The 24,779-nt window shown below is 38.3% G+C and overlaps 1 protein-coding gene across 1 annotated transcript; it reads left to right on the top strand.

Moving 5' to 3' along the window:
• Positions 1-1,064: 1,064 nt before the first annotated feature.
• Positions 1,065-23,155, top strand: MOSPD1 (motile sperm domain containing 1). The gene is made up of 6 exons (XM_063083688.1): positions 1,065-1,183; positions 11,643-11,897; positions 12,010-12,085; positions 13,515-13,732; positions 19,457-19,618; positions 21,557-23,155. Exons 2-6 carry the CDS (start codon positions 11,744-11,746, stop codon positions 21,586-21,588), a joined length of 642 nt encoding a protein of 213 aa, XP_062939758.1. The 5' UTR covers positions 1,065-1,183; positions 11,643-11,743; the 3' UTR covers positions 21,589-23,155.
• The last annotated feature ends 1,624 nt before the right edge of the window (positions 23,156-24,779 follow it).

The following is a 24,779-nucleotide window of genomic DNA, read 5'->3' as shown; positions in this document are numbered from 1 at the left end:
ATAAGCAATGTTCTATGGAGATGGAGCAGAAGTTAATAATTCCCATGGAAGATCCTGGAAGTTAGTGGAGGAAGTGGCATTTCCACTGGGCCTTGAAAGATAGGTAGGTATTCCAAAGACAGAGAAGGGAATCTGTGAGCAAAGGTATCAGAGGCCTGAGCCTAAGGGAGATCTACTGGCAGCCCATTGCTTGGGCAGGGCGACTGGGGAGAATTCTTTGACTCATACTTGTGGAGGGGGGACCTGTGGCTGCTGCACTTTACCCTTCCTTTCTGAACATCATTAAAATGTAATTTTAGAAGTTCTGTCTCTAATGATACTCCAAGGGACCTATGGAAATTACTGACAGTGTGGCCTCCTTTCAAGGGGGAGTGCTTGGGGCAAACAGTATTTTCCATGGGGCACCACTGTTTTTCGTGGATGGTCAATTTACTGGGCTAGAGTATTGGGTGTATCAAAAGAGGATTGCAGAGGACTTTATATGCCCATAAGTACCTCAGTAGGTACTGCTGAGACTGGAAGGTTTTACGGAGAAGAGTAACATGGTAACACACACATCTACATGTTATATAGATCCCTTTGGCTGCTGTCTGGGAGATGTTTTAGGCAGAGGTAAGAGTGGAAGGAGAGTCCGAACAGGAGGCTACTGCAGAAGTCCAAGCAAAAATTCATGGGGCCTAAACAGGGTATCTAGTGCTGAGGATGGAGGGGACAAAGAGGCAGTCAATAAGAATGTCTCAGAGGTAGAGTCAAGTAGCCTTGTGTACTCACTGGGTGCGTGCGTGCGTGCGTGTGTAAGGGAGTGAGACAGGGCAGGAGTCAAGGGTAACTGCCTATCAAGTGCAAAAAAGGATGGCCCTCTGTGAGAGTCCCTAGTCTCCTCTAGGGGCGGTGGAAGGGGAGGGGCAGGTCAGAGAACAGAAGGAAGAAGACTGGAGCAGCAGAAGAAACCCAAGAGGCCAGGTGGCAACCCCGAAGCCCCGCCCCAGACGCCGCCCCGCTCCCGACTCCACCTCTTCTCGCTCTTCCCACCCACTACCCCCCAGCCGTGGCTCATCCTCGAGGGCGGAGAGAGGTGGCATTAGAGTCCTCCGGTATCCCAGCAGGCAGTGCAGCCTAGAGACGCTGACAAAGGAGCGGAGGAGCAGTCGCAGCTGCTTTCCGAGGAGCCAGTGTTGCCGAGGTGAGAGTCCCCCACCGTCCCGTCACCCACTTCCTCTGACTTCGGGAGAACGTGGAAGTTACATGGCCGAGAGCCCCCGGCCGAAAGAACGGCCCCTTACGCACAGCCGGAGCTGGGCTCTGTGACTGACAGCGGCGTTCCGCGGCGCCGGGCTGCGGGTGGCGGTGGGGAGGAGGCACAGGGGTCCCTCCTGCCCCGTCTCTGCCTGTCAGCGGCTCCGCTGCCCGCGGCTCCCGGCCCCGGGTCTGGCCAGCTGGTGTGGGGCTCGAGCTCGCCCAGGCGAAGGTGGACTCCGGAGCCTCCCGGTGCCTGCCCGGCGGAGTTCGGTTGCCCCGGGGATGCGGCTCCGGGGACAACTCTTCGGGGGACGTTGTGAGGAGGGCTGGAGGAAGGAGGTTGACCCCCTGTTCGGGGTGACACCATCCTCGCCCTTCCTCCAGCCCGGCCGGTCCCCCCAGCGAGCAACTGGAAGGAAATCGGCGGGGCTGGAACGAGGCGTCCCGGGATAGCTTCGGCTCTGCTCCCTTCGCCTGGAGGGGGATGAAAGTGGTGGAGAGGCAGAGGGGGAGAGAGAGGGAACGCCTTCTCGGAATAAAGGGGGGAGGGTAGGGGGTACGTGGCCTGTATCCTTCCCCCTCCCTGGACCTCCGCACGGATCCTGATGGTTGCACCAGCTGCTCGGCTGTAAACAGGCTCACATGACCGGTTTCACATGGAGACGGCCGGTGTGGGGACAAGGGCTGGTAAGGCTGGGCCCCAATCAGGTGGAGCTGAAGTCCTAGGACAGACAGTTTCATACTCCCTCCCCAGCCCTCCAGCCCTTAATCAGTGTTCTTCGGTTTCCTCTTTGGGGAAAGTAACTGACATCTGTCCTCTCTGGACTGAAGTAGCATTTCTGTCCCAGTAGAATCGAAGGGATCTCACGTCGGGGAGCGAGAGGGCAGATTAATAAGTGAAAACAGTCCCGGCTTTTTGACCTTTGAGGGAAATAAGAAGAGGACGCAAACTTGGACAAATTGGGTTCTTTGGATCTTGCCTAGAAAGCAGTCCTGTTCTTTCGGAATGCATTGCGTTCTTAATGTGAATTCCAGACAGAAGGGGAAGCGTCTACTTTTTCAGGCAAGACACACATGGGATTTAATATACTTTTGTTGAAGAAAATCCTGCCCACACTTCCTCTAAGTACTGGGAAATCTCTTTGCCTATTAAATGTTATATATGGGATATTGAATAGGGAGTGGACACCAACTTTTAGATTACGCATATATTTGGTATAAAGCAGTGGGAAGTTTGGAAAACAAGAAACAGGGCCAAATGTGTCTCTCACGTTGTTCACGTCTACATACCTGAACAGGATGCAAGATTAAACTAGTTTTTGAAGCATTTCTAGAACGTTCATAACAACAGTAGTTTAAATACCAGGATATTTGGAATTTGGGGATTTTTCGAATCTGTGAGGGGTAGTTGTGATAGATTCTCTTTACATTTTATATATTATTAAATGTAATGGGCCGTATTCAGTATAAAGTTACCCCTTTATAGGCAAAGATAGGAAATAAAACAAATAGCTTAAAAAACAATGCCTATTTCTTCCTTAAATTGTTCGTGCACATTTCTTCCCAAATTTATTTTTAATTTTTTTCCTCAAAGGATAAAAATATTTAACTCCATTTTCTGAAAACATAAAAGAAGAAACTACAAGAAAACCTACCCCATTACCTAATAGCCCAATAAAATTATTTGTTACTATTCTTTTTCTATTTTTAAAAAAGTTTAAGATGGAAAATAAAGACATTTTAAATCTTTCTTAAAAGTTACCAAGAGAAATTACCAGTGTTGCTGTAAGTCTTGTTTTGGCACCTTGAATATATTAAGTGATTTTCTCTTTGAGGCCCTTAATTTCCTCATCTGTAATATGAAGGTTTTGTTTTAACTCCAGGGTTCCCTATAGCACTCAAATTCCATTTAAAAAGTGTCATTTTTGATTGGAAACTATTCTCGGACAAAATAAGTTAGTCAAATAAGCTAAGATATTGGTATCAACTAAAAGAACATGCAGTAACAAGAGGTATCCAGAGTCATGACAGAAATAGGAATTGCACCCTGGAAAATTCTCATTAGGTACATTAGCCATATAGGTTGACCTGTACCTCTCTCTCTTCATCAGGAAATTGAGATGGCCTCGGCTAATTCCTGCCTGCAGAATTAGAAATAGCAGCTCCACTTGACTTTCTTGACCTTCAGGGCATAGTACAAAGTCTGATTCTTCACTCATTCCAGCTTCTTCCTGAATTAAGCAGGCTATGTGATTAAAGTTAGAATAAAAATAGGAAGGCTCTAGCAAGGGTCTCACTTTGGCAGTACCTTTGTTAGATCACCAGAACCAATGTCTGGCTTTAAGCTTTTCTGGATTCGAAATTTAATATTGTCAGCACATCCAGAAATTATCAGTCACTCTCAGGGACTGATTCACACTAACCAAAGTCACAAAAGATTTTTGTTAATGCCAGTTTACAGGCTTACACTAATAAGTAGAATTGCCAAGCAAACCAGAAGACTTGTGTACAAGCCAAGGCATTCTTTGCTTTTGACTATATGGAAACACACAATTTGCTCTTGACTTTCTTTTTCTATGGTCTATGCGGCCCACTTTCAAACCTAGCAGTTGATATATTCGACAAGATTGCAGCTTGCTTTTATATAAAAACCATTTCATGTTTCTTTTTTTTTGTCTTTTTCGTGACCGGTACTCAGCCAGTGAGTGCACCGGCCATTCCTATATAGGATCCGAACGCGCTGCAGCGCTGCGCTCCCAGTGCCGCACTCTCCCGAGTGCGCCACGGGCTTGGCCCCCATTTCATGTTTCTGTATGAATATATCCCAGCCACCTGACTGAACTTGGGTCACCTCTAAAACATCTCTAAAATCTGTTTCCTCTCCATTCCTATTGTCTTAGTCTAGGTCCTCGTCATTTCTTCATGCCACATTCATTCAACAGTTAGTTATTGTAACTGCCCTGGAGTCAGGTGTTGTGCTTGATTGGTCAATGGCAACCACTCTCCTACTTCAAGTCTTACCAGGTCAGTTCCCTACTCAAAATCCTTCAGAAGTTTCCCATTGCCTGCAGCAGTGGTTCTCAAAGCTTAGCAAGCATCAGAATCACCTGGCAGGCTTATTAAAACAGGTAGCTGGGCCCCAATCTCAGAATTTCTGATTCAGTAGGCCTAGGGTGGGAACCAAGAATTTGCATTTCTAACAAGGAATTTGCTGGGAATTTGCTCCCAGGTGAAGCAGCTGGTGCTGCTCAGGTACCTTGAAAACCACTGGCATAGGGAATGAGGTCTAAACTCCCAGATTTGGCTTACAAAATCTTTCACAAACTGCCTCCAACTTAACTTTCCAGCCCTAACTCTTGCCTGTCCCTCATAATGTTACTTTTTTGTTGTTTTGTTTAATTTTGGTGGCTGGCCGGTAAGTGGATCCAAACCCTTGACCTTGGTGTTATAACACTGCACTCTAACCAACTGAGCTAACTGGCCAGCCCAAGAATGCTGCTTTTTTACCAGATGTAATGGCAAAGCTCATTTTAAGCATCCTCTTAATGCCTCTACATGTATTCTTCCTGAAGTTCACTCCCATCTCCACTACTACTACCAGCTGTTATTTGTTTAGACTGTTACTTTCTGTATGCTCCCAGAGCACTTTGTATCTACCAGCATTTTAACGCTTGCCACATCATTTCCTACTTACTGCTGTGTATCAGTTCTTCCTGCTAGACTGTGTTTTAGAGGGTTGAAGCAATGTTTTTATCTTTCCTGCATATTCCCTAGCACAGTGCCTGGTATATAATAAGTGCTGAGTAAATGCTAGTTACATGAATTTGGGATTCAAAAACTTTGCTACGTGTAGCAACATATATTTCATATAATGAATTAATATCGATTTTGCTTTGAGAATTGCACACACATTGTGAAATAACCAAAGACATTGGAATGTTGTAAAACAAGGGTTGGAAATACGTTTAAAAAAAAAAACGAAATTTTGTTTTAGAAAAACATTATTGTAGAGTATTCTTTTTAAAAAAATATCTGAAAATATATGTGACTCCACTTTTACGTCTTGAATATGGAATAGCCAGCCCATCATTATATATCATTTATAGCAGTCAATCCCATTAGTAAGATATCAAATTATACCAAAAACATAGAAAATATATAAAAACAAAATTGCCTAATATTGAGCAGTGAACTGTTTAAAATCTGAAGTGAACATTATAACATGCTTTGTGAAAGTGTCGACTTCAGAAACATACCAGCCATTAAAAATCCTAATAGACAATACTTGGAATTCAAAGAGAGAGAGCTGAGTTTATGAAGAGGGAGGGAAAGAGTTTTTAATACTAGTGAGACTGAAGCAAAAGAACTTTTTGCTGTCAACTATTTAGTTGGCCATTGGCAAGGACTACACCAAGTCTGGAGGAAGGAGATAGCCCCTGTGCCCAGATAAAAGGGAGGTGGCCTGAAGGCAGAGCTGGGAATCCTAATAAGAGTAAACAGCGAGAGCCAGGGACAGGTATTTAAGTAGCTGGTACATTGTGGCCAAGCAGGTGGGTCACTAGTTTCTGGGGAAGGTGGCTGTACTTTGAATCATCCTTAACTGTTTTCAAGCTTTAGACCATTTCAGTACGATTCCTCAAGGACCTCTTAATTCATTTGATCTTCTTGCAGCCTCCTCTCCACCCCACCCCCCCCACCCCCCACCGCAGAAGGGTGGTAAATGAGGCTATGCTTTTAAAGTGGTTTCTGCTCCTCAACAGTCTCTAAGTTTGGAATCTGTGGTGGTAAAATATATTGAACTGCCTTGTTTATCTCAAAGTCTTATCTTTTCCTTCCTCTGGTCAATGCAAAGTGAGGAAAACAGAGGGGGAAAAAACCGCAGTTTGGGGTACTGGTCTCTCTGGTGGAAAGCGTGTGTGAAGACTTCAGTGTTTATGCTTCTTTTTGTGGGAGAGTAGTTTGCAAACTGGTCACAAGGTGGTGTGCACACATAAGGTTTTCTTTTGAATTTCATTTAGGATTGTTTTTCTGTGCTTTTGGTACAGGGGATGAGGACAAGGCAGTTTCCTGTATCACTGGCTCCCAGCTGCACTGCCTGTATGGTTAGGGGTGTGCTGGAGCCTGAGATTTCTAAACGCTGCTGGCTGTTTGGCTCTCAGGAGCCAGGGGAAATGAGAGGGAAACAGAAGAAAGGGACGGGAGAGGCCAGGCGAGGCAGCCGGGAATGCTGATTCTCTCTGCTCTCCTCTTGCCTCAGCTCATGGCGAGGAGCCACCTAAGATTTACTGTTCCTCTAAGTAGGATCCTTTGCCTGTCTTTCATGGGCAAAGTGTGTTCAGCTATGGGGTGTGTGTGTGTGTGTGTGTGTGTGGCATGTTCCCTGATGGTAGTAGACACAGTTATTAGTAGACATGTGCAGAATAACTGATGAGCTCAGTATCTGCTCAGTGCCCAGCACTGAGCTTGGGTCTATGAGGGGTGCAAAAACAAACAAAAACACCTCACCAAAAATTCCAACATAACATTATGCCTGAAATCTGATTGAGGAGTCAAAATTAATCCACGCAAAACAAATGTCAAAATATTCAATCCATACAGTAAGTACATTAAAAATATTATAAAATTGATGAGACCCATGGAGATCAGAATAGTAGAGGAATGCTGCTAGGAGCAGGGATTTGAACTAGGCTTTGAAGAATGAGTAAAGTTTTGCTGTCCAGGGAGGAAGAATGGGGCAAACTTCAGTTATTAATGCCCTAATGAATAGTTACAGTCACAGCTACTGTTTCATAATCAGGGAAAGAAAGTATGTGCAACTCAGTAGGTGAAACTGTTTCTTGATTTTTCACCTGAAGAGCAAACAGAAATCAAGACAATGCAGACTTGGTGGTGACTTGAATTTGAGATCATCCTTTGAGAATTCTGCTCTAGAATAGCAGGGAACTTTTCTAGAGATGAGGGCAGGCGTGCAGTCAGCAGCACGGAAGCAGGACTTTTGAATTGAGACACAGAGGACATGTGACTGTCTAAGGAAGTGAGAGTCTCGAGACCAGAGTTCTGCCACCAATACCCTGTGCAACCCTGGGTAAGTCTCGTAACCATCCTGGGCCTGCTTTCCTCATCTGTCAAGTGAGAAAGATTGGGAGCTAATGTTCTTTGACTTGGCGTGCACTTGACTTTTGGAAAGCAACTTCATAAACCGATTTACAGTAAGGTTTTACCAGCTTAGTATATAATCTCTCCTTAGGATTTTTGCACTTTATCATTTTGTAATATGGACTGGAGCAAAGAGAAAGTGTTAGTTTCCAGAAAACCATCGATTAAAGGCAGGTGTTATGCTTCATTTATATTTGTTGGCAGAGTCATTAATATTGCCCTGGTGACTTGGTGTTAATTCTTCCCTAATTTCCACTGGTTGGAATTTCAGAGGCAAATAATATCTTGGCCGAGATAAGTGATAAATGGGAACAGGGATATGAAAGGAAATAATAGTAAACTTCTGAAAAATGATTAAACACTTTAATGGTGACAGGGAGATAGCCAGCCCTATTCACGATTCATGGGAAAATGTGTGAATATTCAATTAGCAAAGAGAAAGCTTCAGAATTAAATGGATAAGAATTTCTACTAAGCCATTATTCAAAGCTAGTAAAATTTCTACTCTGACCTGTGTCTACTAATTTTTCCTTAAAGTTAGAACCAAGGGTTTAACACTTGTCTGTGTGGTTAATTTTGACTTCTCACTCAGATTTATGATCATCTCATACTGTTATACCAAAAAGTTTTACGTTAGTTATACGTGTTCCTAAGTTTGCAAGTCACCTTAAATAAACCATTGTTTTTCTCATTGTAATGAGTTTCTTTTGCATGTAAAATTATTTAAAATAATTAAGATCATTCTATTTAACACATAGTTTAAGGTTTTCAAAATGTTATTAGAGGATCATTAATTAGAATATGTAGTTAACAGAGTTTTCACACATTGTTTCTAAATTCCCTCTTGTGTTTCAAAACTGGCACATTTTTCAAACTAGGCCCTAGTAGAGTTGCTATTGTTGTTTAATTCGATATTTTTTTTTTGTAAGTGTTCACAGGGTTAGGAATTCAAAAGACACAAAAGGGTATCCAGAAAAAACTTCCCTCTCTCCACTGTCTCTAGCCACTCAGTTTCTCCCTCCAGGGGCAAACATGGGTATCCTTCTAAAGATCTTTAGCCATATCCAAAAAAATAGGTTTATATATTCTTTTATCTCCCTTTTACATACAAACAGTAGCATATGCTACACACCACAGTGCTCCTTGCTTTTCTCACTTAACACTACCTCTTGAAGATCAGTCCATGTCCAACTACACAAAGAGCTTCTTCCTATTTCTTTTTGACAGATATCTGGTATCTTGACAAATGGATATATCATATTTTATTTAATGAATCCTCTATTAATGGACAGTTGGGCTGTTTCCAGTCTTTTGCTATTAACAACTAGCTCTTATTGAGTGCCAAGCTCTGTTCTATGTGCTTCATGTAAATCATTTAATCTTCAGTGCTGCAAAGAAAACCTTTCCCATACATGACTTCACACAGGGAAATACATATGCCAGGTAAATTCCTAAAAGTAGAATCTCTGCATCTGAGGGTATGTGCTTTTAATTTTGGCAGGTACCATGATTATGCCAATTCACATCTCCACCAGCAATGTAAGAATGTGCCTGAATGCTCCTACCACGTGCTAGCAAACTTTTTGATTTTTTACTAATCTGACGGGTGAGTTGCATCATAGTATGGCTTTAGTTTGCATTTTTCTTGTGAATGAGGCTAAACATCCTTTTTTAAGTTTAAGAACAAATTATGTCCCTTTTCTATAAAATATTAAAGAGCTTGCTCATTTTTATATTGAACTGTCTTTTAATTTTGCAGGTCCTCTATATAGCAGGGAAATTAGACATTGCCTATGATATGGATTGCAAATGTTCTCATCACTTTGCTTATAATATTTTTGGACATGCAGAATTTTAAAAGTTATGTACTTGAATTTATCATTACTCATATTTTTGAGTTTCTGGTTTTATGTCATTGTTAGAAAGACAGATTATTTTTTTAAATTCCCATGGTTTCTTCTAGTGCTTTTATGGCTTTAAGTTTTTTACATTTAAAGGTTTGATCTGTTCAGAATTTACCCTGGTATAAGGAGTGAAGGATAAATTGAACTTTATTTTTTTTTTCCTAGATGGATAACTGATTTAACCAGCATTTATTGATTAATCTGTTCCCCACAGATCAGAGATGACACCTTTTATCATCAGCTAAATTCCCATCTCAACAGAGTTTTAGAATGAGATGGTACATATTAGTTATGATGTCAGATTTGGATGTTCTCTTCCTAATAGCCAAGCTTCCTAAGAAAGTAATTATAGAGCTTTTTATTTTCTATTGAAAAAAATAATATACCAAACTTCCGAGTGCACATTATCAAAATAGGAATGTGTATGGCTTTGAGCAAAAGAAAGAAATTCAGAACAAATAAAAACACAAAATTAGGATTATTTAATCAGATGCTTTTCAAAATAATCTTAGTTTTGTTTTATTTAAATGGACAGTTTGGTATAGTGGAAAGAATACTAGACTAGGAGGCAGGAGGCCTGCCAACCTCTTTTTTTGTCTCGGTCTGGTCTCTTCATAATAATAACAACAAACATTTAGAACATTACCTGACCTACAGTAAGTGCTATGTAAGAGCCTAACATATATTAATTAATTTGGTCCATGTAATTAATAAAAAGTTTATAATCTGTTATGAATTATACAAATGTTGGATATCATTACTAATAAAAATGTCGATAGGCCCTTTCAGCTCAATCAAAAAAAATCGGAACAAAACAAAAACGAATCTAACACTGTTATGAATTACATACATGCTCTAAAGTATATGGAAGTAGAATGATTATCTGTGACAGCCTGCGGATTAAGTGCTTTCTCTTTTACCTTCACGTTTCTCTGCCTTTGTGTATGCTGTTCCCTTGGTCTGAATGCCCTCCCTTCAACACACAAGCATGTACCCTTCTGTTCTTTAAAGACCACCTCAAATGTCATCTCTTGGCCTCTCTTCCAAGTAGAATTATTCAAGTAGTCTTCTGATTCCCTAGAACTTTATATACAATGGTATATATTATTATAGAGGTAGCTTTGATACTTTTGTTGATTAGACTTGAACTTCTTGAGGGCAGGGCCAGTGCATTACTCATCTTTGTATCTCTGCTCAGCTCCTGACAATATAGTTCCTGGTATGTAAGAGACATTCAGGTGAAAGAAAAGAATAAAAATTTACGTACGTAATCATTCAGTATCCTATTTGATAAAAGTTGGAAAGGTCTCAATCAGAATCAAAGCATGTGAGCCCTGATAGCTGATAAAACCAAGAAATTTATTCAGTTGAATGTATGAGAGCCAGAACTCAAGTGTCAAATGGTTTATAGCCTATTTTAAAGGTGTGATCTACAGGATAAAAATCAGACATTTTCTGTGATTGTATGTTTTAGCTTTTGCATTTTATTTTTGAAAGTCAAACTTAGTGTGCTTGCTAAATAATATTGATTAAATGAGATTAGGAAATAAATACAGAAACATCACCCTTATCAGACAGACTTCTGCCAGCTATAACTATCTGGAACATATTCAAGAACCCCAGAAAGAATCCAAAAAGGCCTCTGAAGTTGGAAGAAAATAGCTCTCACAAAGCCTGTGTACTTGACGTAGGAGAGGGGGCACTGTGCCACTCAAATACCAAAGCCTACTTACTGTCTTTGAATTTTCGTAGAAAACTCCAAGGACTGCTTAGCAAGTGTGTATATTTGGCTTCCTTTCAAGACACTTAAGCTTGTCCCTAGAAAAAAGATTAAAAGAACTCTCCCAACCATGCTGCCAGAAAGCACTAAATAAAGCATTGCTGACATGAGTGTAAACATGTCATTGCTGACAACATTTTCCCCCATATATCATGGAAACTTACTTTGTTTTTGTTTTTTACTCTTCATCAATTATGATTGGCTCACATAAAATGAGTTGTGACAATACTTAATTTATTCTACTTTTTTAAAAAATCTGAGGTTAAAATAAAGAGTGATGTCCCTTTGATCTCACCTCTTTGAAAGGGGGTGACTAGTTTGAGAAAGCCTTCTTCATCCCTTTATTCGAGTATTTATGTAATTTATCATAGGTTGAAATCCTGAATGTGAAAGGAGCGTGTGTGAATTTCTTTACGTAATTTGGTGAAAGCTATATAAGTAAGCCAAGAGGAAAAGTCAAAAGGCATATTTAAATGATCTGGGGACCTATTTTAATGCATGCTAGACATGTTTTAATGAAAATCAGTATCATTTAGTTTTCTTTCTGTTTCTCCTATTTCTAGATTGCCAAAATGCTTTGGAGTTTTTAACTGAATCTAATAAAAGTCCAAAATAGATTCGAGACTATAAAAACAGAAGCTGCAGCAAGGGGGATTCAGTGCCAATGTATCAACAAAAAAGACAACCAGAGTTAGTGGAAGGAAATCTTCCTGTTTTTGTGTTTCCCACGGAGCTGATATTTTATGCAGATGATCAATCAACACATAAGCAAGTGTTGACTCTCTACAATCCCTATGAGTTTGCCTTAAAGTTCAAAGGTGAGTCTCCTAGATCTATTCTATGGGTTTTAAACTAGTCCCTACTAATTTTTTACTTGTAGAAACTAATTTTTTTTAAAACACTAATGGCCATTGTGACTTTTTCTTCCAGTTTTGTGTACTACTCCAAATAAGTATGTTGTCGTTGATGCTGCAGGTGCAGTAAAGCCTCAGTGTTGTGTGGATATGTAAGTCAAAATTACTTCTGGATAACACGTTTTAAGTGTGTTAATATTTATGTTTTAACTTGAAAGATCTTTTCCTGAAGCTGTTCCCACATAAGCATATATTATATTTTGAAGTTTTGCTGAAAGTTAAAGTCGATCAAAATTCTTAAGAATTTTCTAAGAGATTCTAAACAGGTCAACCATATACTTAATAATATTTCATTATGTTGGCGCTAATGTATATGTTAGTATCTCCATGAACATTTCCTCATTGTTGTAGTTTTAGTTGTAGCAAGGATGTTTATAAAGGTTGTGACATATTCCTTTAAATTTCTCTAGCTGTAATGGGGAATTTAACTTTCTTTGGAACATCCTGCTATTATAATGACATTTAGGAAACTAGTAATACTAAAGTTTAAGAACAGTGGTAATAATTTCATCTGAAATGGTTCAGAAGTTAATCTATATAAACAGGAAGCAAGTGTGTAACTACTCATCTGTAAAAGGTGATCTGAGCTCTTCCAGATAATTTCATTTTAGAGTGTCAGATAAATGTTTGTTCAAGCAGTTCACATTTAATTTTCCTTTTAGAACTAGTGGTGACCAGATGTATTCACTGACCAGCCCCTAAGTTAAGCTACCAAGTAAACTATATTTGTTTAAATTTTCTGTAAAATGAGAAGCAGAATTCTTTTCTTTTGAATACATTCTTATCTCAAAGCTATAAAATGATGTCTTTGCACTTTTTTTTGATTTTCAGTCAGTATACAATAAGCAAGGACTATTCCAAAGAAATGTAGTCTCTTGCCAAGTAAATGTGTTACCTTTGACCTGTTGTGTGTTCCCTAGTAAGAACAAAGTAAAATAAATGGAATTGCAGGAAACTCACAAAAATTACAGTGCTTTATACTCTTTTCTCTTTAGAGAAATACAGATATGTATTGTTAGCCTTCTGTTGCATTGGTCATAGTGGATTATTTACTGATTCGATTGCTTATTTTACCTGCATGCATGAAATTCATTTTTAAGTCTAGGGTGAGTTTTGTTGCTTAAACAACAAATTAGTGGCAATAGAAATTTGAGATTTTTGTGGGGAAAAAACTAATTTCATGTATTCCTATTTGGTAAATATTGCTACACACAGATATCCAGGGAAAAAAAATGTCATTGCTAAAGGGAATTTTCTTTACCTACCATTCTTTTACTTAAGACTTTTATTCTATGATTTAGAGTATGTGCTTTCATCAAATATTTTACAAATACCCATTTGGGTTATACAGGGTTTGTGGTGTTTTTTTTTCCCTCTAGCATTTTAACAAATTTCTATTTTTGAGTATTTGCTTACATTCAGTTAATATTGTTTTATTGTATTGAAATCTCTTGCTGCATTGTTTGACAGGCCCCCAGAAACCTAAACAGCATTTGTTATTTTTTTTTTTGCTGTTTTCAGTGTGATTCGTCACAGAGATGTTCGATCCTGCCACTATGGTGTTATAGATAAATTCCGTCTCCAAGTTTCCGAGCAAAGCCAGAGGAAGGCTTTAGGAAGGAAAGAGGTTGTTGCTACTCTTCTCCCATCTGCAAAAGAACAACAAAAGGAAGAAGAGGAAAAAAGAATAAAGGAACATTTAACCGAAAGTTTATTTTTTGAGCAGTCATTTCAACCAGGTAGTTTTAAAGCCCTTTTGAGGTCTTACACATTTCTAACTTTAAAATAATCAGGGAGCTAAGAATAATTACTAGAAAAATAATCTGCCACTTTAAACCTAGTCAACTATTTCAAAACTGAATCTAGCGAATAGGAACCTAAAATAGAGCAAGAGGCCTAGAGCTGGATTTTCAGAAGAAAGAATACTCTTCACTAGGCTAGGCCGTAAGGAGAGGGCAAACATTGCCAGAGCCTTTTAAATATATCTGTATTAAAATATAAATATAAATACATATATAATCTGAGACTGCAGGCACCATACTTTATGATGCTAGTACAGTTTGGCAATTGTATACTTTTGTTTCTATGACTTTCCTATATCCTCTCTCATTTAATTAATTCGAAGGAGAGAGATTGTGTTTGGCAATAGGCCAAGCTTAGTGCACTGTTCATATTATTTTGAAAAAAAATCTCATTAAAGTTGAAGTTAATTAAACTAAGTAGATTATAATGTCCCCGGTGGGCTGTTAATTGAATCCCTCTCCATTCCTCATTTCCTTCCAGCTTAGATATTCAGAAGTGTTATGATATATTCTTTCAACATTGAAACTGTCCTCATATTCAACTCTTTGGACGTCATTCCCCTTCCTCTTAATTTCTCATTATCTCCCCCCTAAAGATGTTATAAGAGGATGAAGATAAAATTTTCCATAGAAAAACACAGAAACTTTTGATAGTGATATATGAATGTGATAGCAGCTATCCTTGAAATTTTAACATTATATTTGAGGGATTTTTAAAGAAAATTTTTAAAAATATATCATTACATTAATTCACAGATATATATCAGTTTGTTCATCTCAGAATGCTTACTTCAATAAGACAGGGAGTGCCTCTTTGATTTACTGTAGCCACATGTTGTCTCAGTCCATGTAGGGAATGCCTGAATTTCCTGGTGATACCAGGACTCAGGACCAGGTAGTAGCTAGTAAATTGTTCTGTTTTCAGCAACTATTATTAACTAACAGGACCACTTTTTCATCTTTTGAAGCTGAAAGAGAACCTCTGTCAAAAGTCACTATGTCAGATCAATATTGTGAAGTTGACTTATTTATGAAATCCAAGATTTCCCTTTTAAAATGCCTCCTCTAAAACAAGAAAAGCCATTTAATATTTTTGTGTTAAATTCATAATTTAAAATGTGTTTGTTGGAGTTCATTTTTGTATTTACACAGACTGGTTTAATAGCCAAGAATAATAAGAGTTAATGTTTAGGATTGTAGGTGTGTATGTGTGTATGTATAAGGAGAACTTTATTCCTTTTATTTTTAAATTTATTAGAATTCAGGCAAAAACCACCCTAAAAGGCTAAGTAATTATAATATGTATTAACTGTTTTATTCTTATTTTTATAATGAACCTTGGTGTCTAAAGTATTAGAAAATTCTTCTAATTGTAAAATTGGAGTAAGTAGATGAATGAGGATAGGTGACATTGGCGTAATGTGGTGGTCTCTATTTGGGGTGTGGGGGTGGTGGTGGTAGAGAATCTCTAAGCCATTCCTATCAGGAAGATCAATAAGGCAGGCACCTTATTTGTCTTGGTTACCATTGTGTCCTCAGCATGTGGCACATTGCCTGGCACAGAGTAGTTCCACAGTAAATGTGTGAATAGGCCAAGTTAGGAAGGCTGGGCTTCACATCTGTGGGACTGGTTTTCCTTCGCTTAGAAGGTTTCTCTGGCTATGTCACTGTCTAGAGGATGGGCAATACCACAGTAGAGCCCATTCACAGTCCTGGCCAACGTGTGCCATTTAGGGTGGTTACCCTGGTGTGTCTAATGATCTGGCAGTAAATTGAGTAAAGATTTCTTCTATAATAGAGATGACTGATTTAGTCTATGTTGACAAAGTGCTATTTTTAAATTCTCCTGTCTATTAAATTAATAGGTAATTTATGTGTGGTTTCCAGTATATAGAATTCTCAGGTTTTTCATTAAGTTTTTCTGAACTAAAATGTTGAAATGAATTGAGATTGTTTTCTGTAAGGTTTTTTAAATGTCATTATTTTTGCAGGTCTTTAGCTTAGAAAACATTTTAACAAAAGCATAATTTTAGAAGTATTAGAAGTGCAATGGTATTGCGAGACTCACTGTTAGCTGGAAAATGGTTGAAAAATTTGGAAATCATGAAAAATTTGGATTTTAAAATGTATTGAAAGTCAGTAAAAATGAGAAATTTTTCTTTATTGTATTAAAGACATATAGAAGTAACAAATTTCAAAAAAGAAAAACACCTAAAATCTCACACAGTTAACGAATCTGCTTATATGAGTGTTCCAGGTTACTTTCCAGACCTTCCCTATGTGCATAAATACAATTTTATCTTTTGTGGGCTTTATTCATTTAACAGAAACTTAACTGTAAAATTAAGAGGAACCCAGAAAATATATTTTCACAAAATACTAGCACCCAGGTTATCAAAAAGATATTTAAAAAGATACAGCTGGTGGATTTGTCTTAATTATATTATTAATGAACTGCTATGTCTATGCTGTGTTTGAATCTGAGCCTTCTGTCTTAAGAAAACTATGCTCTTCATTGTTTAAAATAAAAAATTAAAAATGATGTAAATGTCCATCAAGTAGGAGTTGATTAACTTATGGATATTCATAAGATGGGATGCGAGGAAAGCACTTACAAGGATCTGTTAGAATGACAGATGTTTATATATTGACATAATAAGTATAATATGGTCTGTTATGTTACAAAAACAAAAAAAGGAGGCCGGCCCGTGGCTCACTTGGGAGAGTGCGGTGCTGATAACACCAAGACCACGGGTTCGGATCCCTATATAGGGATGGCCGGTTAGCTCACTTGGGAGAACGTGGTGCTGACAACACCAAGGCAAGGGTTAAGATCCCCTTACAAGTCATCTTTTGAAAAAAAAAAAAAAAATTTCCATTTTTATATGGGCGTTCATAAAATCTGAAAAGATATATACCAAGCTGTTAACAGTGTTATCTCTAGGAGGATAGGATTAAGGAGGAACTGTTACATTTTTTTATATCTTTATAACATTTTTTATTTTATTTTATTATTATTATTTTTATTTATTTATTATTATTATTTTTTTTGTCTTTTCCGTGACTGGCACTCAGCCAGTGAGTGCACCCGCCATTCCTATATAGGATCCGAACCCGCGGCGGGAGCATCGCTGCATTCCCAGCGCCGCACTCTCCCGAGTGCGCCACGGGCTCGGCCCTATTTTATTATTTTTTAATCAATATACAATGTAGTTAATTTTCATGTCCCTTTACTGATTCCTCCCTCCCCCCTCCCTCTCCCCATTCCCACCCATCTACATATCTGTTCACACTTGTCTTAACAAGTTCAAGGAATTGTGATTGTTGTGTCTTCTTCCCTGCGCCCCCCCGTTTGTGTATTTATTTATTTTTAGCTCCCACAAATAAGTGAGAACATGTGGTATTTCTCTTTCTGTGCCTGACTTATTTCATTTAATATAATTTTTTCTAAGTCCATCCATGTTGCTGCAAATGGTAGTATTTCATTCTTTTTTGTAGCAGAGTAGAATTACATTGTGTATGTATACCATTTTCCATATCTACTCATCTGATGATGGACATTTGGGCTGGTTCCAACTCTTAGCTATTGTAAATAGTGTAAATTTTTTACAACAATCATATAATACCAGGAAAAAGAGCTATTTCCATTTAGGAAATTTCAAGCATTTATGAAAATATTTTTGAAATTTCTCTTAATACTTAAAATTATTTGAAATTATCTTCATTGTGTGTTTGCAGGGAGCAGTGTAATTGTCATAAAATTACTTCATATATTAACTAAAATAAGACTTGGGTTTTTTTTAAGGTATTTATGCTGTTTCATCCCAAGCAATCAGTAATCACTGTAACATTTGAATTTGTTTTCACCTGTCTGGCTTTGGTGAGGTTCAATTAAACTTCACACAATAGCTAAGGTATTAATAATTTTAAAAAGCTCCACTTAATAATAGGATGAACAGTGTTATTTCATTAATAAAACAGATTATGCTGCTGTTGGCTATTCCTTTTAATGAAAGAAAGGGTTGTAGGGAAAAGCCATATAACAGAAAATGCTGTTTACTGGGTTTCTTAATAATATGGATATGTATATTGTACACATACAGCCAGAACTGTAGGATACCGGCCTGATGACAAATCTTTTAAAGTTTTATTTTATTGTAAGAACGCTTATATGAGATCTACCCTCTTAACAAATTTGTAAGTGTACAATGCAGTATTGTTAACTATAGGGACAATGTTGTAGAGCAGAACTCTAGACCTTATTCGTCTGGCATAACTGAGACTTATGCCCATTGACTAGCAACTTGTGTTATTCTCCCCAAGCCCCTGGCAACCACCTTCTACTCTCTGATTCTGTGAGTTTGACTATTTTTTAGATGCCTCATAAGTGGGATCATGCAGTATTTGTCCGTCTGTGACTGGTTTGTCTCACTTAGCATAATACTTGCCAGATATTGTTCCTGCTGCTTTCTTCTTTGCTATAAATGGGGGAGAACAGAAGGTAAGAACTCTCATAGGCAGCTTTATAACATTCCAAGTTATGCCTTTTTTGGTGCCATAACATTTTTAGAAAGTGATAGCAAAGGGTTGGTCCCGTGGCTCACTCGGGAGAGTGCGGCGCTGGTAGCGCCGAGGCTGCGGGTTCGGATCCTATATAGGGATGGCCGGTGTGCTCACTGGCTGAGCGTGGTGGAGACCACACTGTGCTGAGGGTTGCAATCCCTTTACCGGTCGGAAAAAAAAAAAAAGAAAAAGTGGTAGCAAGATGTTCAGTTATTAGGATCAAACCTATCTGGAAACCTCCCTAAGATATGCCTGGGAGGTTGTGGAGCTCTAGTGTAGTGGGCTCAAATGGAGTACACATAAGCAATCCATTGGGGTACAGGAAGAAAATGTCAGAAGTTTGGTTTATACTTATTGTCACATTCTTTTAAGATTCTGTTGGTGTGTTTTATATTAAGTATAATAGTACAGAACTCATGCATGTAATTTATAAGTACACACGCATCAATGATATATGCTCAAATATAGATGCTTCTCAACTTAAGATGAGGTTATGTCCCATAAGTTGAAAACGCACTTAATATGCCTAACCTACTAAAAACATCATGGCTTAGCCTAGCCTACCTTAAACATGCTCAGGACACTTACATTAGCCTACGGATGGGCAAAATCATGTAACGCAAGGCCTATTTTATGATAAAGTGTTGAATGCCTCATGGAATTTATTGAATACTGTACTGAAAGTGAAAAGCAGAATGGTCATATGGGTACTCCAAGTACAGTTCCTACTGAATGTGTATCGCTTTCACACCATTATGAAGTAAAAAATGCTAAATTGAACTGTAGTAAGTCAGAGACCATCTTTACATTCCACTGACTAGGGTGGGATTGTGGGGGTGGTGACCACTGTTCTTTTCAGTAGGAACTTACCTCACAATGCCCTTTCAGCATTCCGTCCTGTAATGACTCAGGACAGTTAAGTTATGGGCTTCCACATAAGTGCAGCAAATAAGTTCCCGTGGAATGGGAATGATGAGGAAGGAGTAAGAGGTGTTAGACAAAACCAGAATCCTGGTCAGTGATAGCCAATATATGTGAAGGAACTTTTGTTTTAAATTGTTTTTAGAAGCAAGCTCAGGGATTTTTGTCTTTTTACAGAAAACAGAACTGTCTCCTCAGGACCTAGTTTACTAACTGTCTTCCTGGGAGTGGTGTGCATTGCCGCCCTGATGCTGCCTACGCTGGGGGATGTGGAATCGCTGGTGCCTCTCTACCTCCACTTAAGTGTGAATCAGAAACTAGTGGCTGCTTATATCTTAGGTAAGCGTGTTTTGTTTTGTTTTGTTGGGGGGAGGTGGCTAGTACAGGGATCTGAGATCTCGACCTTGGTGTCATCAGCACAACGCACTACCAAGTGAGCTAACCGGCCAGCCTTATTAAGTAAGGGTTTTAAAGATGCATTTGGGGCATATGTGTATAGTTTTATGTGTGTGGGAGATGATGGTGGTTTGATTTTTTTTTTTTTTTTTTTTTTTTTAGAAAAACAGAATTGCTTCAAAAGTATGTTGAAGTCAGGTGCATTTGAGGATTTAATTTTTGGCTCACATTTAGTTCTTTTCAGCTTATTTATCTAGTACCTAATACTGTATTTATTCAATTATTTTCCTTTTGTCAATTTGCAATGGTATAAAACATGTATAAAATGCAAAATGCATATATTCCATGGCACAGCCTTTCCACTTTTAGGAACTGCTCCAAGGGAAACAGACAAGTGCCTACAGTGATAAAGATGAACAATGCTGCCTTTTTCAATATCGTGAACCTTTCTCTTTAAACCAGTTCCCTTTTCCTGTTCAATCATCCTTTCATTCATCCTGGCTTGAAATCTTCTAGTTAATTATTTCAGTTGAACAAACACTTATTTAGTACCTTCCATGTGTCAAGGATTCAGGTTCTGGTGCTGAATGACTCTTTCCTCGGATTCTCCTCTCTCCTTTACTTAAATGCCTACTTTTCAGTATTCTCTCTCAGTATTCCTTGGCACACTGTCTCTTTTTTTCCTTTTCAGAATTGTCTTATAGGGCCGGCCCATGGCTCACTCGGGAGAGTGCGGTGCTGATAACACCAAGGCCACGGGTTCGGATCCCTATATAGGGATGGCCAGTTTGCTCACTGGCTGAGCATGGTGCTAACACCAAGCCAAGGGTTGAGATCCCCTTACCGGTCATCTTAAAAAAAAAAAAAAGTCTTCTAAATTGTCTCCCTACCTTCTGTCTGTGTTCCTTCTCTCCCGGTTCCTTCCCCTCATCCTTTTTCCCCCAAAACCATCCAACACATTGCTGTTGGATTGATATCCTTTCTGTTTTGGTTTCTCGACCACGCCCTACTCAAAAACCTTCAGTGGTTCCCTGTAGTCCATAGGATAAAGTAAAACTCCATAGCCGGGCATTTAAAACTCCACAGTCTGTTTGAGACTTCTCTGAGCCAGTCTTGTCTAGCTGCTTCCTTATATAAATCCTTTAGTAGAGCCCGTTAGTCTATTCATTGATTCCAGAAAAGCTCATTTAGAGTCCTGATCCTCCCTCCAGGACCCTGCTGGTGCCGTTCACTCTCCTGAAATGACTGCCCATCTTGTTCTATATCTTTCCTGACCATCTTTTAACGCTTATCTCAGCTTTTACCTTTGGCAGCAACTTTTCTGACTGGCCCAGTCCTATGTGATCATTCTCCATTTCTGTACTTTCTTGCCACTCACTTTACTCCCCACTCATTTAGGACTGCACATATTCTTATTAAATTTGTATGGTTTTACACAAGTATATGGAGTCTCTTCAAAAGAGACAAGCAAAGCAGGAATACTATGCTTCTGTCTCTTTGTAGCCCTAGGGCCCTGGGATACAAATAGGCTTTCAGTGTTTCTGTTGACGAAGTCTGCTGGTTTTATCGACAGTTTAAAATGTCATGTCTGCTATTATTATAGCTGATGTGACTGGATAAAGTAGGAGGTATGTTTGATGGTTAAATTAGCTATGGGAAGACATTAGTGATTTAATTAAATCTATCCAGTGACTGCCCATTGCTGTAAATCGGATTTCTTCTGTATAATATCAACTAAATTCAAATTGACTTTGAATTCTTGGTAGAGTACCTGCCTATATGCTATATTTTATTTGGTCATTGAGGTCCAAACAATTGCCTATTGAATGGAAGATTTTGTAAAATGCATGTCTTTAAATGTTCTCCTTTTTTTTCTTTCAGGTCTTATCACAATGGCTATACTTAGAACATGAGCGAGGATTTCAGTTGTCTTCTGAAGTAAATTTATCTTGAAAATATGAATGTGGACTGCCTTTTATCTCTATTTCACTCCATTAACACGCTACAAACTATTGAATGATTTCAAATAATTGCAGATGTATAATATATATTTTAAATTACTCTATAATTTTATTGGAAGGACTCCAGCATATTGTTAGACAGCAAGAATGCTTCTGAGTGACACCTAGGAAATTATTTGAAGAAATTCTTTTTATATCTATACCTGTTGTGTGAAAGACTTTAATTAAAACATTTGTTATTTTCTCATCTTTTTTCTAATTTACTTTGATTGTTAAGGGTCATGTGTCCTTCAAAGTTAAAAGCCTAAAAGAGCAAACTGACCAGCCTAAAAATAAAATTACATTTATTTCCTAGCTAAGAACATCAGCATTACTATGTAAATTATGCCTTGCCCTCTATAATTATAAACAGTTGCCATGGTGTTTCTAAAATAAGAGTTTTATAGTTAACGTGTGGAGGGTAAAAAAGTATGAGGTACTAAGGGATCATGCTTATCCTAGTGTCTCACAGAAGACAGGACATATTCACCTTGCGAATTTCAGAATGAGTTGTGGTCCAGACACCAAGCATATGGGTTTTTTACAAAACCTAATAGAAGTAGGGTGATCTCTCTGTTTGGTCTCAGAGTTCCAAAGGAAGGTAACCATTTGTTTAGTTAGTTGGTTCACCCTGGCTTTACTCTGGTTAACGCTTTATGTTAATAGTGGGAAAAATCACTTTTTCTCCCAAGTCCCTTTCCTGCCCCGACTGTGACTTGACCAGATTGGGATTACCAGATACCAAGTGGTCTATGTAGAGAAGATTTTTCATCTTTGAAAATATCAAGTATAGAAAATCCTTGATACCTGTGTCTATTTTATATCAGTCACTGAGACATTTTTTAAGTTTTTATTTATTATTAAAACAACTTTACCAAAAAAGTCCCCTAAGCACAACTATTTACATTTCTTTATAGCCTCTTCTGATCTCTAACATATATATGCAGTTTTAACTGTTATTGTCATAGTAAATGATCTTTTGTCTTAGGACTTTTATCTGAAAGCACAATGCATTAAGAGTCTCTTGAAAATCATCTTTCAGATCTTTTTACACAATGAACTTATGCACTGCTACTGACTGTAGTATTCTCAAGGAATATATGTAAACACAAATGTATGTCTGAGGTTGGTTTTTTGCAGGAAACAGTACTCTGCTTCTTAAAAGCTTTTATGTCTACTTTGACAGAAAATCCTCACTGTTTAACCATTTGGGGAGCATAAATCATTAAATGGATCATGTCTGTACATTGTTTCAATGACTGAAAAGCACATAAATGTAATCTACTTTGAACTTTGTAAAAAAACTTACGCTTGGAGGCTATGCTGCTTGTTTCTCTATCCATCAAGTCCTCTGTGTGTGGTGTGTGTGTGTGTGTGTGTGTGTGTGTGCACATACGTGTATGTGTGTGTGTGTGTGTGATAACACATTGTAAAGAACAGAAATTACTTTAAAAAAAATAAAAGAAAATGGAGACCTGAATTTCACATTGATTTAAACATTTATTGGTTACCTCTGAGGAACTCAAAGTTTTAGCTCTATTTCCTAAAGTTGTCTCATATTCCTGTGAGTTAAATAGGAAAAATAAGAACAGCAAAATATATAAGCTAGAAATGTCTTGAGTTTCTTAATTTACCAAGGGAGTTAATTCATTTTAAAAAAAATTTTATTTTTCTACTTTATCAATATACAATATAGTTGATTTTCTTGTCCCTTTATCAATTCCTCCTTTTCCTCCCCTCCCTCTCCCCCTCCCCCCAATTCATTTTTTAACTTTTTGAATAGGTAAGTCATATGTTTCAAAAATCAAAAATTATAAAAATGTATGCATTGAAAAATAATTCATCATCCCTGTCCGCCCAACCCCCTACTTGTGACCACTTTTATTAGTTTATACTTCCAGTCTTTATGCAAAAACTTTAATTCTTTTATATGTAAATAAGTTTTGTGAGAGTATATCTGAGACCTGGGACTTGAGCTGGCTCTGGAAGGGTGAGTTTCATTCACATACAGAGAGGAGTGGGGTCTGCAAGAAAAGGCCAGGAGGAGTGAGCCATGAGGTGAGGAGTACTAAAAACAATGTCTAGGTAGATATTTGAGACTGATGTGCATTCCATTATTTCCTGTCTACCGTGAAAACTTTTTACTGCCATGATTCAAGGAGATGAACATAAGCTAATGAGGAAAGAGCCAAGCTAGCCAAAGGGCCACAGCATTATAAAGTTTAATCAGGGAAGAGGTAAAGAAAGAGTCGTGAAAACAAATATGATTCATCCTGAAAGCAGCTAGCAAACAGGAAATGCACAGCAGGAGACACGGCAGTAGTTGTAATTATCTATCACTGCAGGTGTTTCTGCCACCTCAAAATCGTTAGGCCAGCACAGTTCTGTCACCCGAGTTCACTTCAAAAGGAATTGCACAAAATCAGCATGTAAAGTTTCAGGTTTCTAGAAGGGATTCTGGAAATGAGTGTCTGAATGAAAAGATATTTTCATTCATTGAACAATTACGTGGAAAGACTATGGCAGCTGCTGAGGAAATACCTACAGGGTTTCCACATGCATATGGAAATAGACACTAAGGTTTCAAAACTTTGCTATTATGAAAGAGATTGAAGATTTCAAGTGTAACCTAAAGCCCTGACATTTAGAGAGAGACTGTCTAAATGGAACAATTTAGACTTAAAAGAAGTTGGGAAGTGGAGGAACTGGGACCATGTAGCTACATTCAAAGATTCAAGTGGAGGAGTCCAGCAGAGCCTAGCTGCATTATCCCAGCAGCAGAATGTCAAGTTAGTGATTATTTCATTAGGAAAATATTTGCTACACCTATAATTTGGAAGTGATAAACAACATACCAGAACGGAACATTAGTCTCCAGGATTAAATACCACACAGAATAACAAAGAGTTGACCCAGCTACGGAGCATTAGGATGAGGCCTTGTCCTGTTGCCACATCAAAGACCCTTTAAGTGAGCCACAAGCAGAAAGCAGAGAAATAAATTAGGACAATGGTTTGGAGAGGCTTTACATGACCAAGGGAACAAAAGTGCAAATGGACTAAACTCAAGCTCGCTGTTTCCTTTATTTTGTTCATTTAGTTTTT

This window comes from Cynocephalus volans, chromosome X (assembly GCF_027409185.1).
Source record: "Cynocephalus volans isolate mCynVol1 chromosome X, mCynVol1.pri, whole genome shotgun sequence".
Taxonomy (NCBI): Eukaryota; Metazoa; Chordata; class Mammalia; order Dermoptera; family Cynocephalidae; genus Cynocephalus; species Cynocephalus volans.
The sequence above is the reverse complement of the archived record's forward strand: the minus strand, read 5'-3'. Positions and strand labels throughout refer to the sequence as shown.